The sequence below is a fragment of the Xiphophorus maculatus genome, chromosome 14 (genome assembly GCF_002775205.1).
Source record: "Xiphophorus maculatus strain JP 163 A chromosome 14, X_maculatus-5.0-male, whole genome shotgun sequence".
Taxonomy (NCBI): domain Eukaryota; kingdom Metazoa; phylum Chordata; class Actinopteri; order Cyprinodontiformes; family Poeciliidae; genus Xiphophorus; species Xiphophorus maculatus.
Window position 1 is genome coordinate 87,929 of NC_036456.1, and position 26,464 is coordinate 114,392.

Genomic DNA, 26,464 nt, shown 5'->3' on the forward strand with positions numbered 1-26,464 from the left:
TTTTGGTGCAGTACTCACTGTTGTAAAGTGCTATAAAAATAAAATTTGATAGATTTTTTTTTCTCATTGACCAAACTTAAATCAAACTTCTGATTTTAAAAACATTCATATATAAATCTCTGACACATTCTCTGCTATATTTCTGGCATTTAGCAAATAGAAATAATTTTAGTAATTCTATTTGACATAGAACAACAGACCTTTGGTGTGATTTAACCTCAGACAGTGAGATGAAAAGGTAGATGTGTATTTTTATTCAGTTTATGTAAATTCCTGGTTTCAACTGTATTTTCTACGAAAGCAACGAATGCCTGATGTGTTAAACAAAGCATGAGGAGAAAGTGCTGAAGCTTTGGAGTGGTGTGAAACGTCTGCGTTTCTCCATCTCTGTAGTGGTGAACAAATCCAAAATGCTGTGTGCTGGCGTGGCAGACGTGGTGCTGAAGTTCCTGCAGTCAGAGATGCCTCCGGTCCAGTTCAAACTCCTGGGAACGTTACGAATGCTCATCGATACTCAAGGTAGAGTAGTTTGTCACTCTTTTCAGCTCAGCTCCCAGCCAGCACTCTTGAGTGGTGAAAGAAATGAAATAATGTAGATTGAAGATTTTATGAATCAGGACATAATAGGTATGCTCTGATCAGGTTTTTTGCTGCCGATTCCGATACGATCATCCATGAGGCTGATCTCTGCTGATCGCCTGGAATGGCTGTTAATTTTTCTATATGATCTGGCAAAGTGGAAAAATTATTCATTTTATATGAATTATAAATTCACCTAATTTAGACATATTTTAATACTTATCTAAAATCTTTTTTTTAAGTTACAAGCTGCAGCTTTAAGCAGACATTCGGTGTGAGAGTTCACTGTCTGGTGGAGGCTGAGGGGCGTTACATCTGTGAAATATTACTACCAGTAGCAGGTGGCAGTGGTCCAAGAGCGAGAGCAGAACCAGCGTCTTGCACCACCAGCTCGAAAACTTATTTTTCGGGTTATTTATTTAGCTTTCTCACCGTGATGCTAATCCTTGTGAGTTTTGGTGACATGATCGACGCTAATCTTTTGACCCACATACAGACTCAACAAGTCCAAGTCTAGGAAAAGGGATTTATTAACAAAAGATCAAACACAATGCCAGGTCCACGTAGCGTCTCTGGATAATGGAGACACTAATAATAATAATAACAAACGGCGGCACCTGGAACAGAGCTATGTTATTGGTGGTCAGAGGTGAGTTGATCTAGATGCAATAGGAACTGCTTACTCGTATGACGGTTCAGGTGAACTGTGGGGGGAAGGTTGTCCTGAAACCCGTGTGGAGTTTGGTGAGGGTAATGTGAGCCAAAGGTCCAGAAGGCGTTAAATGATGACTGGGAATGGGCAGAGCAGGCAGGCAGATTCTTTGCAGGTGAGAGACTTGGAAGGTGAAAACAGATGGACAACTCCTTCTTGGTAATCTCCTTGATGAAACCTGAAGACAGCAGCACAAGGATATGAAACTCAGATAGCAAAGCTCGAGAGACTAAACATAAGTTAAAACTAGCAGACAACGAGAGCGAGAGCCAGAGAGACTACCGGTAGCATTAATCCTCCAGCACTGATTAAAGAATCTGCAGCTCCTTTATTCCCAACCCCTGATGAGGCTGATGATCTCCACCTGTGTTGACTGCCCTGGCTCCTCACCAAGATCCTCGCTAGAGAAGATGTGTTACTCACACACATGCACACAGATTCCTGACATTTGGTAGTTGTGCTCTACTTTTCCTACTATCTTGCCTCTCCGAATGTCCTTTTTTTCCTGCATTGAGCCTGTATTGTAGCCAAACTCGGCAAGTGCTTGATTTTTAAATGCTATATTAGATTCGTTGTATTGATTCATTTTGAGTGCTTCACCCCCGAAGTAATTTTTCGCCGCAACACGCAAACGTCCCCATTCACTCTCAGAGCGTCATAGGACGACAGGATTTGTTGCCACGCAAGCGCGCAGTGTGAAGGAAAGAGGAGATAAGCTGCACACGCAAGCTGCGAAGTGAGATAAATGTGATTGATTTTGGTGATCGGCAACAAAAGACAGCGATCACCCATCATACACTTTTTCATTGAAATCGGCTGATTATGATGGGTGGCCGATCGATCGGCACACCCCTAGGACATAAAATATGAAAACATGACATTTATTCCTTTTGACCCAATGCTTCACTATTTAACCCAGCTCCCTTCACTATTCAAGAACAGAATATATAACAAATGTATTTCTACCTCTTGAACTTCTCCACTTTTCAAACATCAAGAAAAATAAAATCTTAAATGTATGGTGTGCTCTGTTGAACCTTTCATTATAATTACAGCTGCAAGTCTTACAATGGGCATCTATGCTAATTAGACATAGGTCTGGAATTTGACTAGTCCAATGCTGTGTATCTTTGGCTGAATGTTCAGGGTGGTTGTTGAACCTCCACCCAGCCTCCACCAGGTTTTCTTCCTGGACTTTCCAGGGTTTAGTTTCGTGCATTTTCCATGTCCCTGATGTCCCATGGCATCATACTGCCACCACCATGTTCCACCCTAGGCGTTGTATGTTCACGTTGATGTGTGGTGTTAGTTTTCCAACACAAGGTGTTTTGTATTTAAGCCTAAAATTAAGATTTTATTTCATTTCCATTCAATCCAGAAGGTTGTGGTATGGTATTTGATTAAAAATAGATATTTATTTTTGTTTACAGATTTAGAAAACAGAAGGTTGAAATTATTTTTACCCTTCTAAATAATCAATGGAAACATCCTTTTATGGCTTTGTAGCAGTCGAAGTCTTTTTTGTCCTACTAATAGTCAGTTGGAAGGCCTTCTTGCCTTCCTCCTAATATTTAGCTCCTTCCATAGATTATCTATTGATTTCAACTCTGGCTGGGCCACTTCAAACATGGTGAAAAAAACATGGTGATAAAAGTTTTTAAAAAATCATTTAAATTGAAACCTTAATTCATACCCAGTGGTGTGAATAATTTGGAGCCAGAAAGTGTAGCTTTGGTTAGAGTAGAGAACCTTTTCCCACTTGTTTGCTGTCTTCTAACATTGTAATCTCATTGTGACTTAAAGATGTCCTGTCAACAGATCAGCACCTTGCACCTGAGCCAATGTTCTATGAGTGACCATTACTGAGTAAAAATAGTCTCAAAATACTTGTGCGTGTGTAATACTGGATTTGTAATCCGTGTAAGCATCTTTGTAAATATGTGGTCGAATGCGTACACAAATATGAAGAAATTACGAATACAAAATAAAAGAACACACACACAATTACAATTTCTACAAAAGTTAAATTTGTACACACACATTTTTTAACTGCAACTTCTCAAATCTGATAATTATGAATTAAAATTTTCTCCTACGCCTACAAATGTTAAATAAGTAACACTAGTCGCTTGATACACACAGACAAAACTGTATTTATGCGCAAATCCGGTTACGAGTGCAGGAGGATTTTTGAGAATCATTTCCTATGGAATGAAAATTGTCACAAAATACCACTGTGCATGTAATACTGGATTTGTAATCCGTGAAAGCATCTATGTGTGTAACTTTGGATATTTGTATCTGTGAAACATGATTTGTAAACCGTAAAAAGAAAATTTATGCGTAACTCTGGGTACTTGTAAATATGTGGTCAAATGCATACACAAATATGAAGAAATTACTAATACAAAATAAAAGTACACACGTACAATTACAGTTTCTACAAACGTTAAATTTCTACACACAAATTTTTAGCTTCAACCTCACAAATCTGATAATTATGAATTCAAATCTTCTCCTACGCCTACAAACGTTAAATAAGTACGCATGAGTCGCCTGATACATACAGTCATGGCCAAATGTTTTGAGAATGATTCAAATGTTAATATTTACAAAGTCTACTGCTTCAGTTTTTATAACGGCAATTTGCATATACTCCAGAATGTTATAAAGAGTGATCAGCGTAACAGCAATTAATTGCAAAGTCAATATTTGCCTAGAAAATGAACTTTATCCCCCAAAACACATTTCAACTTCGTTGCAGCCCTGCCTTAAAAGGACCAGCTAACATTGTTTCAGTGATTGCTCCATTAACACAGGTGTGGGTGGTGATGAGGACAGGGCTGGAGATCAATCTGTCATGATTAAGTAAGAATGACACCACTGGACACTTTAAAAAGAGGCTGGTGCTTGGCATCATTGTTTCTCTTCTGTGAACCATGGTTACCTTGAAAGAAACACGTGCAGTCATCATTGCACTGCATAAAAATGGCCTAACAGGAAAGAAAATCGCAGCTAGAAAGATTGCACCTCAGTCAACAATCTATCGCATCATCAAGAACTTCAAGGAGAGAGGTTCCATTGTTGCCAAAAAGGCTCCAGGGCGCCCAAGAAAGACCAGCAAGCGCCAGGACCGTCTCTTAAAAGTGTTTCAGCTGCGGGATCGGGCTACCAGCAGTGCAGAGCTTGCTCAGGAATGGCAGCAGGCTGGTGTGAGTGCATCTGCACGCACTGGGAGGCGGAGACTCTTGGAGCAAGGCCTGGTCTCAAGGAGGGCAGCAAAGAAGCCACTTCTCTCCAGGAAAAACATCAGGGACAGACCGATATTCTGCAAAAGGTACAGGGAGTGGACTGCTGAGGACTGGGGTAAAGTCATTTTCTCTGATGAATCCCCTTTCCGATTGTTTGGGACATCTGGAAAACAGCTTGTTCGGAGAAGACGAGGTGAGCGCTACCACCAGTCTTGTCTCATGCCAACTGTAAAGCATCCTGAAACCATTCATGTGTGGGGTTGCTTCTCAGCCAAGGGAGTCGGCTCTCTCACAGTCTTACCTAAAAACACAGCCATGAATAAAGAATGGTACCAGAATGTCCTCCGAGAGCAACTTCTCCCAACCGTCCAAGAGCAGTTTGGTGATGAACAATGCCTTTTCCAGCATGATGGAACACCTTGCCATAAAGCAAAGGTGATATCTAACTGGCTCAGGGAACAAAACATAGAGATTTTGGGTCCATGGCCTGGAAACTCCCCTGATCTTAATCCCATTGAAAACTTGTGGTCAATCATCAAGAGACGGGTGGACAAACGAAAACCTAGGAATTCTGACAAAATGCAAGCATTGATTGTGCAAGAATGGACTGCTATCAGTCAGGATTTGGTCCAGAAATTGATTGAGAGCATGCCAAGGAGAATTGCAGAGGTCCTGAAGAAGAGGGGTGTACACTGCAAATATTGACTTGCTGCATTAACTCATTCTAACTGTCATTAAAAGCTTTTGTTACTCATAATATGATTGCAATTGTATTTCTGCATGTGATGACAACATCTGACATACACACATGAAAACCAGAGGGCAGCAGATCATGTGAAAATATAATATTTGTGTCATTCTCAATACTTTTGGCCATGACTGTATAGACAAAACTGTTTACGCACAGATCCGGTTACGAGTGCACAAGAATCTTTGAGACTCATTTCACGCTTCCAACAGCCTCAGATTTGTGCGTAAGCCTGTCTAGGAGGCAGGCCATTGCCTTGGTAGGTTTGCAGCAGGCTGATACATAGGTCAACCCTGTTCACTAATTAGGTATCTTTTGGAGACTGAATACAAATTCACACCACACTTTTCAGTATTTCTGTTGTAAAGAAGGTTGAAAACCATGTTTTATTTTCATTCCACTTCATTGTACTTTTTGTTCTGTCACATAAAATCAATAAAACACTGAAGTTTGTGGTGAAGAATTGAAAGGTCCAATGATGTCCAACACATTGTGTAGTAAAGTTGCCTCTCAAATCTTCTTCATGTTGTTTTGATGACCAATAGAGTTTCTTGGTATTCTGCTCAAACCCAAATTTAGAGTTCTACCTACATATACACACAACTACAAAGAGAACGCCTCCATACTTGTTGCTAATGTCGCTTTTCCACTGTGTGCCTTGGTTCAGCTGAAGCCGCGGAACAGCTGGGAACCAATGGAAAGCTGGTTGAAAGGCTAGTGGAGTGGTGTGAAGCCAAAGATCACGCGGGGGTGATGGGCGAGTCCAACCGCCTGCTGTCGGCTCTGATCCGACACAGCAAGTCTAAGGTAACCCATGTTCCACTCTGGTCAGATTTCATTCAACAAAACTTTTATTTGTGATGGGATATCTGCAGCTTTTTAAATGTTTGCCCTGGTATTTAGATTTTTATATATTTTTTTAGTGACAGGCTCCAAACTTTTGAGGTTGGAATGCCTCTTTGCCATCACCCTAATCTTTAGCTTCAAGATGTCAATGACCAAACTGATAGAAAGGCACTTGCTGAGATTTGATCCGAGGACTTTCTTGCTTCCCTGCCTTGCAGCATGCGTTTAATCCTGTTGATCTGGATTATTAGACTCATGCTAGGAATACAGATGATATAGGCCTGGGATATTTCACTGCAATGCTTCTTACCTCTGTTTTTGGGTTGTAGGAAGTTGTCAGAACTGTGATCCAGAAAGGAGGAGTCAAGCATTTAGTAACTATGGCAACCAGTGAACATATGATTATGCAGAACGAAGCACTGGTGGCTCTGGGGCTCATAGCAGCGCTGGATTTGGGTAAGACCATTGACAATCAGAATAGAGTTGACATTATACATGTCAACTCTATTCTGATTGCCTTTTGTTTAATGCTGATATACTGTGTAAATAAAAAATCTGATTCTTCTCAGGTTGTAATAATGATAATTCTTAAATGTTTCCACTTTTGTAACTTCTTAACCACAAATTTCAGAGCTGCACGAAATAATGCTTTATTAGGAAGTGAAAAGAAAATGGTTTTAAATTATTTTATGAATGGAAATCTAAAACTGGTTCTTTTGTATTTGGTCCCCTTTCATCTGACTTTCCTATATAAAATCCAAACAATTATCTTGGAAATCAAATAATTACCCAGCTCTGAATATCTGACATTGGTGGGTAAAAATGATGTTTTCTAATAATGTGCAGCAATCTACACAGTGTTACACCACACATGGCTTCAGAACATCCATAACTGTGTTCCTCTGAGCTTTTCTGCCAGATGGGAAAACAAAGAATACCCTTGTGATCGAAGTTTGGATATTAATGTGATAACGGAACAGTTTGGGTTTTCAGTTGCAGCTGAGAAGGACTTTGTTGGAGCCAACCTTGTGTCGGTGCTTCACAAGCTGCTGTCTGATGAAAGGAGCGCACCGGAGATAAAATATAACTCCATGATCCTCATCTGTGCAGTCATGGGCTCAGGTGAGAGCCACATCTGAAGAATATCACCAGCTAAAATGTACTCTTCCCTTTGGTCAGTGGTACGCTCTGCTAACTAAAAAGTTATTTGCGCCAACCCTAAAGCATTTGTGATAAGCATTAGTTTTGGTAACGCTAAAATGCTACACCAATACAGTATTTAGCTGAAGTTAATTCTAAATCTCTATTCCAGTACGGTATTTAGCAGAAGCTAATTTTAAAGTGCTACAACAATACGGTATTTAGCAGAAGCTAACTCTAAAGCTCTACATCAATACTGTATTTAGTGGTGGCTCCGGAGAGCCTGCAGCATCACCAAGGACCCCTCAGACCCTGGGCACCACATCCTCAAACTCTTGACCTCTGGGCAATAAAGTCAAGAACAGACTAACAGTTTCTTCTCAAGAACTAATGTTGCCCTGAGCACAGCCTCTACAAAACTGATCTATATTTATTTGTTCTTAACATCCCAGTTCTGTGTTTCTTCAAGAGTTGCTATTTTCTAAAATTTTGTTGTGGTTTATTCGTGCACAGTGACATTAAAAGGAATTCTGATTCTGATTTAATGGAAGCTAACGCTAAAGTTCCATACTAAAATGGTATTTAGTGGAAACTAATAATTAAGTGTTAATTCAACCAACATTTTGCAACATAACATAACGTCTTCACCTACTTCAAAATCACCCCATGGATAATAACATCTAACTCTTTGAAGAATTTTTAACAGTCAAGAACTTCAACACAGACAACAAACTTTATTTAACTGAAAGCTTACGAAACAGCCAAGAAACTTAGCGCTTTAGAATTCCCCCCAAAATTATTTTGAGTGTCCTAAATGTTTTCAAAGTTAGAAAAGTTCTAAATGAAAAATGATCTCCGCTATTAACGCATTAGTGGCCCACCACTGTCTATGGTGCTGGGTAAGTTTGTCTGTAAACTGGACTTATTTTCTGAACATCTTCTGTTTTCAGAGCCTCTTCACAAGGAGGTACAGAGCCTGGCGTTTATTGACGTGGTGTCCAAACTGAGATCTCATGAAAACAAGACTGTGTCACACCAGGCCTCGCTCACAGAGCAACGGCTAACTGCACAGAGCTAAATGACTGTGTCCACTCCCAACCCCTCCAACACCCCAACACTCCTGAATGCCTGCCTGACCACCCAACACCTCGTGACTGCTCCCCCATTGTGCCCCATCGTCATGTGCCAAGGTACTTCATCGCGTTAACTGCCAGCCAGACATCTGCCCCTCTCTGTCCTGTGTCCCCTCAACCTCAGTCTTAGAAACAAACAGTAAAACATTTTATATTCAAGAGCTACTGTCATTTGTAACTGATGTAGAAACGAACAGATTTTACCCAGATGTGTTATATTTAGGTCAAGAAATCTTCCAAGACTTCAGAGGATTCAAGTTGTTTCTGTTTGAAAGCCATAAAAATGATTCAGTTGGAATGCTGAGGTAGGTCTCCTTCCACACCCATATTCTTATGTGGACAGACTTCCCACCAGTGATGAACTGGTATTTGACCTGAGGTGATATATCAGTCTAAACTAAGATTGCCCCCAGGTGTGCATGTATGTTCTGCCTCAAGCCTGACGCAACAGAAGAAGAGACAATGCTCTTTAAGACCACAGCTGTGACACCAAACCAGGTACAAAGAATTTTCAAAAGGAAAAAAAGAAAATCTCCTTGTTATGGTTTATTTGATTGAAGCAGCCTACCATGATGTCCCAGTCATGTCTCATATAGCTGGAGTTTAATCTGAGTAGAACATGTGCATGTTTTTGTCCTGTTCAAGCTGTGACCATTTTCATTTTGACCTCTTCTGCTGCCTGCTTCATTCTCTCCTGACACCTTGGGTCCTAAACTTTTTATTCTAAGCCTTGGAAATAGAGATTTTAGTGTTTCAGTTCCACTTCTGTCCCAATATCCCACTAATCCAATTTCTGGATAGTGAAAGTTGAGCCCCAGACTGTGTCCAACCTGTCCCTGATGAAGATTTGGAGTAAATGCAGTTTAGGAATGTTGTGAGTGTGCTTTTCCCAACTGAAGCATCATGTTGTTGAACCATCAGCAGAGATGCACAAGTGTTAGCTGGAACTCTTTGCTTTGATCCAACAGCTTCACACTTCATATTATGCTCTGTCTTCAACGTCTCCTCGTAGTTTCTCAACAAATTTTACTGTTAGAATATCGAAAGTATGCGCTCAGCAAATATCAGCCAATCCCTTCCACCAATTTAAAATTATGTTTACATAAAGTTTTATTAAAGCTTATAGTTGCAAATCCAAATTTGTCAACGCATAGTGAAATCTGTGTAAAGCGACTATTTATTACCCTGTGGATGAAGCTCATTTTTTGATATTTTGTAGATAATAGATGCTATGAAGAGCAGTTCCCTTCCCCAAAGCCGATTGGTTGTTCATGTCTGAGGGACGTTCCTGCTAACATGCCCATCTGAGCATGTGCGACACTGTGCTGTGTCACCTGGTGTGTTCCTCAGTCTGGACCCATGCTACGTCTTGTTTTTAAAGATGTGAATGGTTATTTATCAGATTTGTGATTAGGACACATGCTGGTGAAGATGTATCCATTGTAACTGCATAAAAATCTTGTCAACTTAAGTGTGTGTTGTAAATGTTATGAGTTGTACATTTGAAGAATTCAACAGACAATTAAAGGATAATGGCTGGTGATGTTTGAAGTCTTTATTTTTCTTTGTGTCATTGAATTTATTTTCAGTCTTCCTAGAGAAATCAGCATTTGGGTCATTTCTTCATTGTTCAACATTTCTCAGACTGGTTTAAAAAACTGTGATCCTCCATCTCTGATGTTTGCAGGGAAGAAACACATTGTGTTGTCCTTATGTTTCCAGAACCCACCTCATTGAGCTTACAGGTTATATTCTGGGCATTTTTCCTTCTCAATATCTGCAGGTTATTTTCCCAATATTTATAGGTTGCCTTCCTGGAGCCTACTACTAGGCATCTTTCTAATACTTTCAGGGCATATTACTAAATTTTACAGGGCAGTTTTCTAGAACTTACGGGTTATTTTATTGAAACCTATTTGGTCCTTCACCAGAACTTTCAAACTTCCAGAGCAGTTTTTAAAAAATTATGTGGATACAGACAGGGCCACAAGAAGCAGCTGCATAGAGTGCCCACTGTTGAAGTTAGCATATGATCTGTACTTTCAGCTTGATCTATTATCTGAATCAACTGTGAACTGATATTAGATCATCCTTCCCTGGGTTTACAGGAAAGGGTTTGCTGGGAACAGGCAGAGCAGGGAAAAAGTATGTAAAAATAAAAAAACATAGCTTTTTAAAAGCCATTCAAGTTGCAATATAACTATATACTGTAGTGTTCAAAAATAATAGCAGTCCCACATCCCTAGCAAGATAAATCACTCTTTTCTGTTTGAATTTCAACTTCTACACTGCAAGAAAGTTTCTAGAAGGTTTAGTAAAGGTCATAGGTGTAAATCCTGGGAGTTTCAGGGGGGGTCCAATCTTGGGGAAAAAAATGTAGAGCCTTTAAAACCACAAAATAAAATATGAATATTTTTCTATATAAACCCTGGTGCTTTAAATGTTACGTTTAAGTTACAATACCCACCAGATATTAATTTCTATCTACCTGTTGGTTCTCCGTCACCAACATGTAGATTGGTGATGGAAGTGATGGCAAAACTAAAACAGGCTTAAAAATGAAGCAACTTAAGTTCTAATTTAAATAGCCTACAACTTGTATTGGGAGCCATTTCAATAAATGAATGTTTATTGTAATGTAATAAATTATTGTTTATTTAAGAGCAGTTACTCATTAAAGCTTTTTTATGTAGAACCTTAAATTTTTGTAAAGGTGTAGCAGAAATTAGATCAGTGAGACTGAACAAAATTCAGCAACATTTGAATTTTAGTTTTATTTCTCAAACAATTGTTTGTTTACTGAGAAAAACATGTTTGATACTAGTCATTTTTGGTCTGCAGGACCAAAAATGTCTATGTGAACCCTACCCCGCCCCTCCCCGCACCCAATAATGAGATGGGATTTACGCCCTTGGTAAAGGTATAGAAAACCAACAGACCCAACTGGCATGATATGCATTCTGCTGATTCTGTGAAGCTGAGTAATTTACTGAAAGGGGCGTGTTCAAAAAATAGCAGTGCTGAGTTCAATTAGTGTATGTGTGTGTATGTGGAAAAAAAACAAAAACAAGCAGGTGTTAAACAGGTGACCTTTATTTACGGATCAAGGCAACTGACGCTGCATATGCTGGATGTGCATTTGTTCTTGAAAAACAGTAACGTGTCGTTCAAGACACTGTTCAGAAGAAGAGCGTTCTTTGATCAAAAAATTAATAAAAGATGGAAAAACCCATAAAGAAGTGCAGAAAGGCTGTTCAGCTAAATTGGTATCAAATGCTTTAAAATGGCAGCCAAAACCAGAAAGTTGAGGAAGAAAAGTAAAAATAACTATTCGAATGGGTCGCAGAATAACCGAAATGGGAAAGGCTCTGACAATGATCAGCTCCAGGAGGATCAAAAAAGATGCAACAATCGGACGATGTCTATATGAAACCAAGCTACCAGCAGAAGGTAATCTGGCTGATCACCAATCTTTAAAAAAACCTGCCTTGCTGAAATTTTTTGTGTGCGTAAAATATGGCAAAAAGTCACCAAGTTGGCAACCATGGAGTGACTGTTGTAAAACTTGCACCTGGTTGGCGGGACTGTCTATATCATGGTGGACAGTGGCTGATTTTTGTGAGTTTGTATATATAATATATACAGTGAACCCTCGTTTTTCGCGGGGCTTACGTTCCAAAGAAGAAACCGCGATAGGCGAAATCCGCGAAGTAATAACCTTTTTTTTTTTTTTTTTACAATTATACAATTAAATACTCCATAATACTGTACATTGAAAACAAAGAACAAAACCTTTTTAAAGGCCCAAGCATTTGTTTAACAAATAAAAGTACTGTATAAACTTTTTTTTTTTTTTTTTACAAATAACTACTGTACTGTAAAATAATTTTAATCAGCAATAGAACTTAAGGCTTCAAATTACGGAGATCAGCACCACCCTACCGCGTCATTGGATTAGAACGGGAGAAAATAAAAAATCATTATGAAAAACAAAACAAAGTACAGTAGGACAAATAGTGACTCGCGTGTATTTTGTTGCTCTTCTGACTGAGCCCCTGCATCCTGACTCCGCTCTGTAGCGTTTTTTTTTCTTCTTCTTCTAAAGCCCGAGGTGCAGGTGTGTTTTTTCGAGAGAAGAACATAGTTACCGGTAGCTGTTGTCGCTCTTTTTTCTACTGGGCAAAAAGATTCTTGAAATCGGCAAGCTGTTTTACGTACATGTACATATTAAACCGCAACGTTGTTGACACACAGGTAGAGAAGAAGCGGAGAGACTGTTTAGCCAATCAGAATGCAGAACACAATGCAAATCCGTGAAGCAGCGACACCGTGAAAGGTGAACCGCGATATAGCGAGGGTTCAAATGCTAATTAAAAACTCAACAGACACAAAATATAAGAGCTACTAAAGCCACATTTGCAGCATTAAATTAAATCTCCTGTTTGTGGCGCAACGGGCGAAGATTTCACTCTTCATGCAGGGCCGGTCCAAGGTTGAATGAGGCCTTGAGCAGAATTTGTCTTAGGGGCCCCTCTTGCTGCTAAAAAACATCAGCATCTCTAACAGCTTCTGTGTTAGATTTAGTGAAATCTAGGGGAGTGGGAATAGTTTAATTAGCCAACCTAAAAAGCAATAAGTTATAATTGCAGTTTTTTAAAAATTTGTATTTGTGAAAAAACAGAGCTCAAACTCAAACATCAGAGCATCAAATTGTAGCTATGGTAACAAAACAATCAAACTATCAATATTGTACTTTGATTTTACAAAAATAAACTTACCAGCTCCTTAAAACCTTACAATCAAATGTTAAACAATTTAATATCTTTTATGTATGCTGAAACCATCAAATAAAATTTAGCAGTATTGATAATCTCAATAAACAAATGTTGTATGTATCTGTGGTCTGTATTAAAATATTAGCATTTAAGGAGCCCCTGGGGGCCCCTGACTTAATTTGGATTAAACAAAAGTGCAAATAATTGTTCATTTTAATTTTATTTTTTGATTCGTTGTTTTTACGAATCGTTGTGGGTTTAAATATTGTTTCACTGGTGTCAAGAGAAGTGGAGTTTTGATGACTACACTGAGCCCATTGTGACAACTGAGGATGAAGAATCTGCATATTCACATCCCAGACGAACTTCTTCTCTTTCTAGGGGATGAGGACGGCGAACTGCAGGACTCCCAGCATGTGAAAGGTCTGACCTCGTGGAGGGGGTGTCAAGAAAGCCCGAGCTTCCTCATGCTGGAGATTTAAGTTTAACAGTAATAATAAATAAAGTTATCTTTAAAATGAATCACTCAAGTGACATCAAGGCCCAACAGTAGACTTAAGTGTCAATAAAATAAATCTGCTTGTGTGTGTTGTTTTTGTCTCATGCAAACTTTGCTTTAATTCTACTTTTTTCTATCTAATCATAAGAAATCATAGTCAGACAGAGAGAGTCATGAAACAGGAAGAGCAGGTTTCCTGGAAAAAGAGGAAGTAAGTTTCCAGCCTGCAGATTTATAAAAATAGCTGAGACTATTCTTTATTTTAAAGCATGAAAGTTTTAAAGAATGAAATCTAAACATTTTCCCTATAAAATACTTATATTAATATTGGTTTACTTGTAATAATACTTACACTTACATTTGTGGGAACACTTACAAGAAAAACAAGTAACTGTAACTTTGGTATCAAATAATTAAAATCATGGATTATTCTTGGTTTCTTTTCAGAATATATCTGTAATAACTCACATTAGGATTATAATAAGAGTAAGTAATAAGTTATGGTTATAAAATTATAAATGAATGCTAAATCAGAGAAGCTAAAGAAAATAAATGTGATATAAATGTGATTTTGACATTGAACTTGAAATGGTGTAAAAGGTGTAACTGCAATTAAACATCACTGATATGTTGGAGGTAGATGGTAGGTGAAATGTGAAAGGTTAAGGGAAAAAGGGGAACTAACAGGAGAGCAGAGATGATCAACGCCTTATTTAGAAACAGGTTGTTGAACAACTTAAACTTTTCAGAGAAAAGGTTGTGCAGGCAAGGGACATAGGAGGTTGAGCAACCCTGAAACATTAGCACAGACATCAGGAAATGTCTCTAAGACAGTGATGGATATGAGATCATCTGTCCAAGCAGTCAGCCAATGAAACAAGCACAGCATCAGTGCTAGCCAATGCAAACGCACCAAAAGGGTGGATAAACCCTATAAAAGGTGGGTGCAAAAGAGGAACCTTTGGTTGGATCCTCCAGGCAGCTTCGAGCCAAGATCGAGATGGACAAAGAACTCTGCAGCTGAAGAAGAGCCGGGGCCACAGAGCCGAAGACTGTCCTGCGCATGGGGACCAACCCGTCAGCCCCGCAACCTGTGGCTTCAAATTGCACTTCTCTCATCAGCTGGGTTCAGACCCCAAAGGCAAAGAAGAAGAACTGGTGCCTTTTTTCCTGCCAGCACCAAGTCCTGTGTGACCTCACCATCCATGCGGAGAAGAAGCTCATCAGACCTACAGAGATCCCTGCCTTCGTCGATCAACTTCCTCCTCCTGCTGCAACATCTTCTTCATCAACAGGCCAGGTCTGGGGTTCAAAACGCCAAACTCCGTCCGTCTCTCTCAAAGGTTCCCTTTTTTAGTTCTCAGTGTCAGCAGTAGGGAAAGATAGACTAGATGATTGATTTTACTTATTTGATTATTTCTGCTACTGAATTAAGCTGTACTGACCCTTGCAAAAATGCCTTACTAATAAAATATGTAGCATAAAGAAAATCTAAAAGATGTTGTGGACATTCAGTTAATGAGTCACCTTAAAGTTCTTTGATGGTTGTAAAATAGCTATGATGTTTGATTCTGGAGAGGAAGAAGTGGAAAATGTTTTTAGGTTGCTGGTAGCCCAAATGTAAGACATCATCCTTGGGACTCGCCCGAGTCACTAAAACCTACCTGGTTCAATAACAAATGCAAGTTGTAATATAGAGAAGGAGCGACCGTTAACAGGTGTGCTCTCTGAAACTAGTTGGCTGCAGGCTGCTCAGTCTGGCTAGTTCACAGGGGGAAGAAGGGTGGGACACCTGGATGGAGGCCGTCAGAAACCAGGCGAATCGTTTCTCGAAACCAGCTTAAACAGAGTTTACTTCAGTTCTGGACAGGGTAAATCCCGGCAGATTTAGGAAACTCAATTAACCCGTTAGGAGAGCTGGTAGCACATCTCCCCTCTCAGAAGAGGAAGTACGAGAGTGAGAGAATAGAGAAAGGAGGAGGGGGGGGATGTTGCGCAACAACACTGGTGATGCTTTCCCGTATCATATAATTACCCAGTAACCTGTTTACATTTCCTGTCTACTTAACATCTTTTAATACAAAAACACGGTGGACCGCTTCGGCGCCCATACCACTGGGCTTAGCAAGTTTTCTGGGGGAAACCCTGATGTTTTCAGGGAAGTCTGAGATGGACATTTGTGGATTTTTGTTTTGGTCAGCAACGGTTTTGCCTATGAAACTCTCCGATGGAGGTGTGATAAACAGGAATGCTGGAACATACACTATTCACAAAAAGTTATGGATATTTGGTCTGAGGTGACACTTGAGTATCTCCACCTCCCTTAAATGTGCCAGGAGTTGAGAGGTCTGGTTCCACGGAGCACTGTTCATGATGAAGTAGTTTTCCGTGTGGGATGTAACTGAAGGTCGTCCATTTCTGTGCCTTTCTGCGACTCTGTTGCAACTGATAAAATTCAGTGATCACTCCCTTCTCAGAACATGCTGTTTGAGGCCTTCTGATGGCAAGGTTGTGTTGATCTCAGAATCTAAACATCATGATGAAGATTCTGACTGGAGCAGGAAATGTATTGGTCAACTCATGGATCAAACAGCTGTGGATTTTGTCATTAGCTCCTTGTTAGAGAACAGTTAGTTGTGCAAAAAATATTGAACAGTTAGATGATTACATTTAATTCACCGGTATAGGCTATAGGGCATTTTAGGTTCATGTTAGAAAAATTATCTAAGTTCATTTACTTGTGAGTTTATTTGAAAGGTTATGTTTTCATATTATTATGTCGTGTGTTGTTTACTTGACTCCTTTTCTTCTGTGAAACACTATTAACCATTTTTAGGATGTTTGCCTGGAGACTAGAGACGTTTGCACATTCCTGTGTTATCAGCTTCATGTGAAACTGATTAGTTGCGGTCAGCCTCATGCCCTTGTAAGGGCATGTCCACAGAAGGTTCCAGAACACCCTGTAGGACAAAAGATCTGGCAGAGTTGATTCCAGACAGACATTTCTGACTAATTGTTGTGGTCTTGGAGTACTGGTAGATCAGCCACCGCTGGGAAGTTTATTCACTGTTGCATTTTATTTCTCCATTGGTGAACAACAGCTCTCATTTGCTTCCATCTGGGATCTTATTTTTCCAGTCTCAATCCATCTCATGAGCAAAACTGAATCAAACTCGGTTTTTTCTTCAATATGACCAACCAGACCAGCATCTGAATTACCTGAGATCTCATCACCAGAGAATTTTACCTCATTTGCTCATGGCAGAGAGTTACCCAAGTGAGGACTTGCACTTGATGTTATTTTGACTGGTAACAGCAAAACAGTTTGCACCCATCAGTTGTTCCACCTCCTCTAGAACAGATCTATCTGAACTGCACCTGTCTGGATTTAACAGACTGCAGCAGCGTCGCTGCAAGAACAGTGACAGACAATGTGTGGTAAGTGAAATGCTTTAACAATTTGTTAGCCTCCATTTCAAATGTGAACAAACACATCAATCAACATATTTCTCAGTCAGCTCATTTTACTAGAGGATAAAATGATTCCAATGTTAACAGCACATGAGGAGGTAGTTACATGACAAATGGAGGTGGGATGTACAGTGCAGGTGGTTGATATTGTGAGCACTTTTTCACAAGAGTGACGGATTCCCTTCAGTGATACTAAATGTTTTATACTGTTAGAAAACCACATTAAATGTACAATATTTAGTATCAAAAACATCATTCCTCTATCAGTAGCGTAGTACTTTTTCTGAATATAACATTTTACAACAAAGACCAATGCTTGAAAAAATACTATAGTTTGCTACAAATCCATGCTTAGAGCAGAAATCCATCTCAAACACATAGAAAACCTCCGCAGAAACATCTTTCAGTAGATTCCATTCAGTTTTGTGTACATGAGATCTGTGTTAGATTTCACAAAGTGAGAGAGAATCATGGGATAAATGTACCACTTTTTAAAATTTGAGTGCACAAACGCTGTCATGTAAAACACTGAACACAGTCAGAAAATCCTCATTTCACTGATATATAAAAACAACTTGTCTGATCACCAACGTTCTCAGCTTCACTGAAGCTGTTCAGTAAAAACATTAGCTCTCTTCAGGATGGGCTGTACACCTACATACATTCTGAGTGATGACTTCAACATATTTTTATATAAATTTTTTAAGAAATGGTTAATAAATGGGCTTTTCCAGAACCCTTAGGCATCCAAAGTTGGTCAAGAAACAGATCATGTGTACTATGCTCCCTTGGGGTTTTTTAATTTTAACTTCTTTAAACAGTTGAAGGCGGTTTTTCTAATAAAGCCTGCTGTTATTGAATTAGTTTTTATTCATTTTCTGTTTATTTAAAATTAACTAGATGGGTTCCTTGTGGATAGATCTGTTTGGATTGTTGATCATGCTGGAGGCATGTCTATTCTGTAAAAACAAATTGTCCTACAGCAGCAGAGAACATATGGTGACCCGCGTGTATTGATTATTTCATATTTCATACTTATACTTTTTTAGAATTGTTCACGTAGTCAATTATAAATCTATAGCATGTAGAATGTGTGTGTGGTTGTGTGTTTCTGTGTTGCCCTGTGGGAAGAAAAAGAAGGAAAAACTGCCTTAAAATGGCTGATACCTACTGATATTTGTCGATCGATTTAGTTAAAACGGAAAACAACTACTAAGCCCAGAGGGCTCTGTAGTTTGAGTCATGGTGCTGAGGGTCTGATGTAGTAACACCTAACAGTATACATCATTGATAAAAGCTCTTTAATTGTCAGAGGAGCTGGGCCTCATGTACAAAGGCTTGCTTGGATTTCCAACTGAAACATGGTGTACACTTAAATCTAGACGAATGAAACCAGACACACGTTTCCTTTCTACATCCCAATCAATGTGGAATTAAGAACATGAAGGGGAGTACCAGACCACTAACTGGACAAGCCCCCATTTACATCAATAGGTACAGTATAAATCAACCCTGAAAATATGCACAACATAAAATTATGTCTTCACAGGAGGGAGAACTCAGGTTGTGGTATTTCAACCTATTTATATACGTGATTATTCACATTCCATCTGTAAACACGCAACTCTAGCTTAGCCAGGAAAAACGAGTCGTCGCTCAGTTTTACTCTATAATAAAAGATGCTGTAAAGACAAGATGACAGTCACACATCATTTAGTGTGCATCAAGCCTGAGCACTCCCATGTTGGGATCTGGAGGGACAGGCAAGTAAATTTACCAACCAAGACTCCAAATCAAGCTGTTCATCAGAATGAATGAATCACTTCAAACCACTGCAGCACAATGTTGATGGAACGCATTTGTGCCTCAGACTGGTATCATGGATACATTTCTTCGTGTGTAGGATGTGTGCCAGAACGGCCACATGCAGCAAGAAGGTCCTAGATCAAAAGTTAAAAGTTTGCAACTTTTCCCTGTGCTTACATGGCTTGTCTCGAGGTACTGTGGCTTTCAAGATCGTCCATAGTTCCATGAACATTAGGTGGAACATAAAGTGTTTTGTCTAAATTATCCTTACAAACCAAAGTGTGTGTGGTTGTGTTTCTGTGTTGCCTTGTGATGGATTGACAAACTGTCCAGGATATACCCTGTCTTTCACCCAATGGCCGGTGGAGACAGGCACCACCCACTTGTCTGGGTTTACACAGACAAGTGGGTGTATTGAGACAAAATGGATGGATTGCGTCTGATATTTTTGCAGCGTAATTTCTAGGCATCTCAAAAACATCAATAGCTGCAAGTTCAGTTCTAATTGATAGAACTGAACTTTCTTGTGGAAAATTGTGTGTGGAAGTTTTTATTGCATTTGTACATGAGGTCCTTGGTCTGTTTGGGAATGTCATTTAGTGCACATGCAGACCAGTGATATGTATATCACCTATAGCAGACACCAGGTATGTACAGGTGTTTAAATGTTTAAATGTTTACAATCCACAAAGACAACATGGGTTTTGATAAACCAGCTAAGCAAGTAAAGGATGCACAGCCTGTGGTTGCTTGGCGATAGAAGATGGGTAGCAGCAACAACACCACTGCATAGTCCTGATAATTTTCCTCCTCTGTATAACAGGTTGGATCATTTACAACTGCAAATCAGCCACTATTGTATTGTGGTTTGTGACCATTTCCATGGCAACATCTCTAAGTACAGCAGTATTGTGATGCTGACATCCAACATCCTCACTTTAGCCCTTTCGCGGTCTTAGCATGAGGATCAGGAGGAGCGCAGCAGATGTCACATCAGACAGCAGTAAAGTGGGGGGCTGCATCAGCCCGTCAGTTTCCGAAACCTGACCAAAAAAAAAAAAACCCAGTGAAAATGCACAGTCCAACCCTGCTGGACTGTGCACAGGCTGAAGCCTGTAGGGTCTAAGTGACCCCGTCTCTTAAGACCGCAGAAGGATTAATGCTGGGCCTGCTCTGGGACCTATAGTCTGATGCTATGGTGAAGATCTGAGTAAAACTACAAAACAATTGCAGAGTACATGGGATTCATCCTGTTACTGGTGGGTGGCCAGTTTGAACCCCTGCTCCATGTGTCTTATTCATTGTGTTCTTGGGCAACACCTTGCCTGCTGGTGGTGGTCAGAGGGCCAATGGTATCATGGTATCAGCCTCAGGGCAGCGGTGGCTGATACCATCAGACCTCTGGGACAATGCAGATTTAGAGGCTTCATGAGAGATATCTGTATAATAGAAAAGGCCCTGAATAGAGATGATCTTAAAGTGGTGGAAAATACATTACTGTGTTCACCATGGTGAGTAATTTCTCTGTGATCCTTTGCAGACTAGATAATGCAACCTGAATTAAACTGTGAGGCTGCTGTCTGTTTCCATGTTTTAAACCTTAACATTCACTTGCTGTTTTAACTGTGGGATCTTCCAGCAACTACTTCTAATACTTCTGCTCACTCTACCTTGTTCTAAACATGCAAGTGTCTTGCAAATCAAGCCATTTACACATCTGTCACTGGTCTGCATGTGGACAAGATTACATTCCTTCTGGAATTTCAGTTGAGTTCAGGTCAGTTTTTATTCATATCCCAGGGGGATTTAACTTGATTATTAAATTGTTTTGGTCAGTGACTGTATTCTATCAGCGGCATTAATAGAGCAACAAAACGATGTCATTTCTGTGTTCAAGGACAAACCTGAAATATATCCACCCAGTTTGACTTAACCAATAAAAAAACACTCTGGATACAGTAAGGATAGCTGTTCTCTTCCTCTATTCAGTACACATGGTGGTACTTAAACAGTCTTCTCAGTTGCTTATTTAGTCTTTATCTTGGCCTTCTATGTCGGCCAACACTTCTCCAGTGAAAAATGCTGAGTTTGTTTCAGTAGGATGTGATGGAACCTGCTAAGTGCATCTATGAAAAGTTTCATCTTGTCCTTGTTCAGTAGTCACACAGTAGTTGTATACAAAACCGTTCACATATTTAGTGCCTTTAAAAAAAGTGCTGGTAGAGTGTAGGAGATGGAGGAGATGATCAGGGTGTTGTCCGGCGGCGCTCGCTGACAGTACTGGTGGCCGGGGGTACGTTTCATATTCAAGCTGATTCAAAGAGACAAAACATCCTGTGAGCTGCTTGACCCATGTTTTTGGAATAAACATCCGATGTGTATTCTATACCTAGGATGAAGTAAAGAGTTTAAAATCTTCAGAGGTCCTGTGTGCTTTCTTACCAAAGCCATACCGTGCTTAATTAGCCAGAATCAGCAACAAAGTCAGCAATACTTAACTATAAAACTGGAACTATGAGTGTAAAGTCTGTTAAAAAAAGAAAAAACTTCCGGAAGCTCAAACCACACGGGTCAGTTTGGAATGACAAATTATACCATGTAGAGGGCGATATTCTATGTTGGAGCACAAAGTGCTAATGACACATTGTGGATTTCATCATGGTTGTAGTTAGCACTTTAGAATTAGCGTCCACTAAATACCATATTGATATACTGCAGGTCTTTAGCGTTAGCAAAAGTAACATTTTATGATTAGTGCTTTGCAGTTAGCGGAGCTAACTTTTAAGTAAGCTGTGCCCATCACTACAGAAGTTAAATTTAAGCAAATGTAAAGATTACCTGTTAGAGAAGAGTTCCGCCAGCATTAGGTAAAGAAGCTAGAAGAGAACAAAAGAGCTGATTAACAATGTAATATTCTTACCACCATCACGGCTGTGTGCAACTATTTCCCTAAGATACTAAAGAAAAGGAGAAGATGAGATTAAAGTCTAACTTTGGTCACAAGATGCATTCAGAGTGGGCTGTGGAACAGTGGACCACAGACAAGCTGAGAACTGTTCAAGTCACATGACTCCAAGGCTTTTCAATGCAAGCTACCCAAACTGCAGCTCAGAGGGAGCAGAGCAGCACACATTTATTTCTGAACTCCTCATCTCATAAAGTTCACCCATGGTTCTGATTCAAGCAACTGTATAATCCTTGTTATTCAGCAACATCACCACAAAAGGCCTCCATTTTTTCATATCTAACAAATGTTAGCATAGTTTAAAAAATATTAGCAAATTAGCTTATTTTTGTCAAAGCATTGCAAAATATGAATTTCTTTTTACTTTAAAACATCACGTTACTTTTTTTTTTAACTTTGATCTGACGCCAGAGGACCTTAAATTTAACACATTTGTATTTATACAAATTGTGTTAAATTAAATTTTGTTGTATACTAAAGGTTCAGTATACAACCAAAAGGTTCAGTATACAACTTAGTCCTTAGCCTAGTGTTAGGAACTATAATCAATTACGTCAAAAGCAGTAGAAGAAGAAATCTGCTTTTCAGCTGAAAACTTATAACAGCAAGTCAAACCCTTACTGGAGCTCAGGAATCGGCCACAAAACCACAGAGCCTAGTGCCTCTCTACTGTGTAGGTGGATTAACACCCTAGAAGATCAGGGTTCCCGATTGAAGTCATGTATGACACAACACCAAAACAGAGGTTATATACAGTTTGGTGCTTAGCAAACTATCATAGACTCATCAAACCCACCAGCTACAAATACACATAGGCCTGTCACGATAGACAATAAATCAATTAAACACACAATAAATGAAAATTATCAACCTCATTTTAATTTATCAGATTTATTGTTTCTTCCTGCTGTTGGAAATATTAATTTAGTTATGCTAGTTTTAATAACATTTAAACTTCAGCGCATGTTGAAATATTAGATTGATCATGATTGTTTGAGTAGGCCTCAATTTAGGTTAGATTTAGACTCAGTTTAATCCATATATAACTTAATCAGTAGAACATTTTTCTTAAATATAATGAGCACAATTTGATTAAAATTAGTCTTATCAGTAATTTTTTATATTAGATCATAGTCTTAAGAAGTATATAAGTCATCTGAAAAATGTTTTAGTTCATTATAAACCAAAGAAGTGGAAAACTAATCAGAAAATATTGAATGCAACAGGTGTTTTGGTATTGAAACTGTTCATGTCTGTTTTATAAGAGTTTGAAGATATTATATGAAATGTGCTAATTTCTATAATCAAAATCTGCTGTTTGATGCCCTGGGTCAGAGAAGAGATCAGGAGAGCTCTGTGTGGTTCAGGAACCAGTCTGAGGCAGTTTGAAATGAGAAACACAGATAGCTGATAAACTTTGGTCCTGCTTTCTTGAGTAACATGTTTCTGTATGAAATGAACACATCTATTGATGCGTACATCTGGAAAAGTACGCAGGGAGGACGGCTTAGACAGCGATGAATTCATCCCTTGGCCTTGGTAACACCTGCATGGCCTCTGGCATGAAAAACAGCAACACGTCATTATGGACTGTTTGAGACCATCTCTAAACGGTACGTTAGAACGCATCACACAGTAAAGAACCTGCCTTGATATAAAAGTAACTGAGCTAAAACGCAAGCCAGATCACTGAGGTGGAAGTGTCTTAACTGCCCCACACAGTGGTCTCCGAAGGCGAGTCTTCGTATTTTGCATTTTTTCTCAGGTAATTAATGTTTCCTTTCTGGCTTTGGTCTCTGATGACGATGTTGAGCTGTTGGTGTGATTTTATGCTTTTGATTGTTTGAATAAATTCTGGTTGATTGTGAAGTTGATTGTGGACGTTGTAAGATTGTCGTAAGGGGAAAATCGGGGCAAAATATCATGTAGTGTGAACTGGGCTTAAGAGAGGAGGCGTGAGCTATTGCTTCATGTAGTTGGATATGCCCATCCTCTCTATCTAAATCTAAAGGTTATTGAAGGGCAATATAGTATACAGACTTCATATTCTGTACTCTTTTGGTTGAATGTAGTTTTAATTTCCACTTTGGTTTTACATTGTGTTTAATTTTTATTCAAGTAAATTTTTTGTTAATGAAGACAGAGTTCATTTGATTTTGGTTGTTTTATTTATGGTTGGTTTACCAGTTCCCATGTTAAGTGTTCTTTTGAAAATAAAGAGTATTTATTTTTGGCAGGATGTACTTGCATTATTATGTCATTACCATTACATTGGCTTAAAATGGTCTTTAAACAATATTATCGTTTATCACAATAATTTTTGAGACAATTAATCGTTCAGCAAAATTTTTATCGTGACAGGCCTAAACACACATACAATTCTGTGCGTGCCTGTCTCATGAGTAGTAAGCCGATGATTTCTTGCAGGAGTACGGTGGGGGTCGACGCATGGACAGAGGGGGGGGCACCCTGATGAAGCATGGAGGAGGAAGCATGGAGGAGGAAGAATGATGGATGAGTTTTGGCATTGCATTCCAAAAGTTCAATAAACCTTCACTCTTTATTCCTCACACTAAGGGAGTAACAGCTATAATGACAACTTTTTAAGAGTAAAACTACTTTTAGTGGTTTAAGTCTCTGTCTCTGTCCAAAGGTCTTTTTGCACTGCAGGTCCCAGCCTGGCGCCCTTCAGCCCAGTCCTATTGTACGCCAACCCTGGTCGTTTTGCATTAAACAGAGGAACAGGCGGGCGGGGGCCGGCATGTCAATCAAATTTCTCCTAAAGCTGCCAAAGCGACTGAGGAACAGTTTCGTACCCATCCAGCTGCTTCTGTACGTGCTGGTGAGTGAGGGAAACATTTACTTGTGTTTTTTCTGGTAACAAACTGCCATGAAGTATAAATCAATTTTTTACTTTTGTGTTGAACGTCTGTTTTATAATATATTTACTACCAATGCCAAAAAAAAAAAAAGATTTTCACTTCTGTGCCAAATTCACCAACAGCACAAGTAGTGTAAGGCTGCGTTCACACTGCAGCCTGAAGTCACCCAATTCCAATTTTTTTGACGTAATGCGACCTGCATCTGATCTTTTCATGACAGTCTGAACAGCACAGGTTGGATTCTTTTCGAATGCAACCCAGGCCACTTCCATATCCGATACACATCTGACTCAAATGTGACCTAACATTCATGGTGCATTCATCTGAACTGAACATCACTGATACTCAACAAATCTCCCTATTCTGCATCCTGATATGTACAAGCAGGAATAAAAACAACAACTATGACAGACTATAATGAGGATTAAGTTGTTAATATGCTGCTCTGGTCAGACAACAACTTCAAATATGTAAGCTATGCTCCACCGTTAGCATCCATGTTTACTTCCGCAAACACAAAAACACTTTTTATGGCGGTTGGCAGAACACTAAGAACGCGGATGCTATTGCGCCCTGTACTCCGCATATGGAACACTTTCAGGTTGTTTGCCCGTTTACACTGCAGAACACATACAGGTCACATATGTGTGGCAGTGTGAACGGCCCCGGCAAAAAAATCTGATTTGACAAAAAAATCGGAATTGGGGCACTTCAGGTTGCAGTGTGAACACAGCCTCAGATAAATAGTATTTCAAAAGAGCAGAAGAAATCTTATGTTTTCTGAACAATAACAACATCTGTTGTTAATTTGTTGCTAAGAAATTAGCACGTCTTTTGGTAACCAAGTGCCACGAAGTAAACATCTGATTTTTACTTTACTCCTATGTCTAAGCAGATAACCAGTTTTTCAAAAGAGCTTATGTTTTATAGACAATAATTAATTTGGTGTTAAGAGATTAGCGTTTTTTTTCTGGTAACAAACTGCCACGAAGTATAAATCAGATTTTTACTTTTGTGTTGAATTTCTGTTTTATAATATATTAACCACTAATGACAAAAAAACCCACACTTCCACTTTTCTGAAAAATTCAACAACTGCACAATTCTTGTTAAGTAGTATAAGATAAGTAGTATTTCAAAAGAGCACAAGTTACCCTATGTTTTTTGAACAATAATATTTATTGTTAATCTGTTGCTAAGAGATGAGCAACCTGTTTAGTCCCTCTTGGCAATCAGATCTGTGCTTACATCAAACACAGAGCCGAGGTATCTATAGGAGTCCACAATCTCATGTATGACTTTGTATCTTAAAATTATGACTTGAATCTCATAATTATGATTTTGAAAGTTGAAATCATTACTTTGTATCACCTAATTATGAACTTGACTTCCATGTCATATGCATCACTACTGAATTATGAATGACACCCATGAGCATAAATATTACATGTAAATTTTCTCAGATTGTGACTGCAAAGTAAGGTTAGAATGATCATGAGAACTAAGAGCAGATGAAAGGTTGATGGTGTCTCACCAGCTTGCTCTCACTGCCTCGATGTCACTCACTAAGTTCTGGGCCAAACAAATCCCAAAAATCTGTCAAGAAAAGAAAACCAGACATACTTCATAAAGGGAGAAATACTTTAGTTTCACTCTT

At 39.1% G+C, this 26,464-nt stretch overlaps 2 protein-coding genes across 8 annotated transcripts in view; one reads left to right on the top strand and one right to left on the bottom strand.

The window, feature by feature from the left end:
* Positions 1-9,960, top strand: part of rap1gds1 (Rap1 GTPase-GDP dissociation stimulator 1) — a 66,699-nt gene extending 56,739 nt beyond the window's left edge. For 2 of the 4 annotated variants that reach the window (XM_023346856.1, XM_023346857.1), the window contains 5 exons: positions 394-519; positions 5,958-6,097; positions 6,466-6,592; positions 7,130-7,258; positions 8,227-9,960. In XM_023346856.1, the coding sequence (XP_023202624.1) occupies positions 394-519; positions 5,958-6,097; positions 6,466-6,592; positions 7,130-7,258; positions 8,227-8,354 (650 nt within the window). In that variant the 3' untranslated portion in view covers positions 8,355-9,960. The remainder of the gene's footprint in view (positions 1-393; positions 520-5,957; positions 6,098-6,465; positions 6,593-7,129; positions 7,259-8,226) is intronic. The other 2 variants (XR_002753916.1, XR_002753917.1) reach the window with 2 other exon arrangements.
* The window catches only part of LOC102226332 (tetraspanin-5-like), a 34,139-nt gene continuing 8,203 nt past the window's right edge, over positions 529-26,464 (bottom strand). For 2 of the 4 annotated variants that reach the window (XM_023346858.1, XM_023346861.1), the window contains exons 8-10: positions 26,342-26,403; positions 21,799-21,836; positions 17,188-21,271 (exon numbers count right to left, since the gene is read on the bottom strand). In XM_023346858.1, the coding sequence (XP_023202626.1) occupies positions 21,824-21,836; positions 26,342-26,403 (75 nt within the window). In that variant the 3' untranslated portion in view covers positions 17,188-21,271; positions 21,799-21,823. Of the gene's footprint in view, positions 1,470-17,187; positions 21,350-21,798; positions 21,837-26,341; positions 26,404-26,464 lie in introns of those variants that run through there. The other 2 variants (XM_023346859.1, XM_023346860.1) reach the window with 2 other exon arrangements.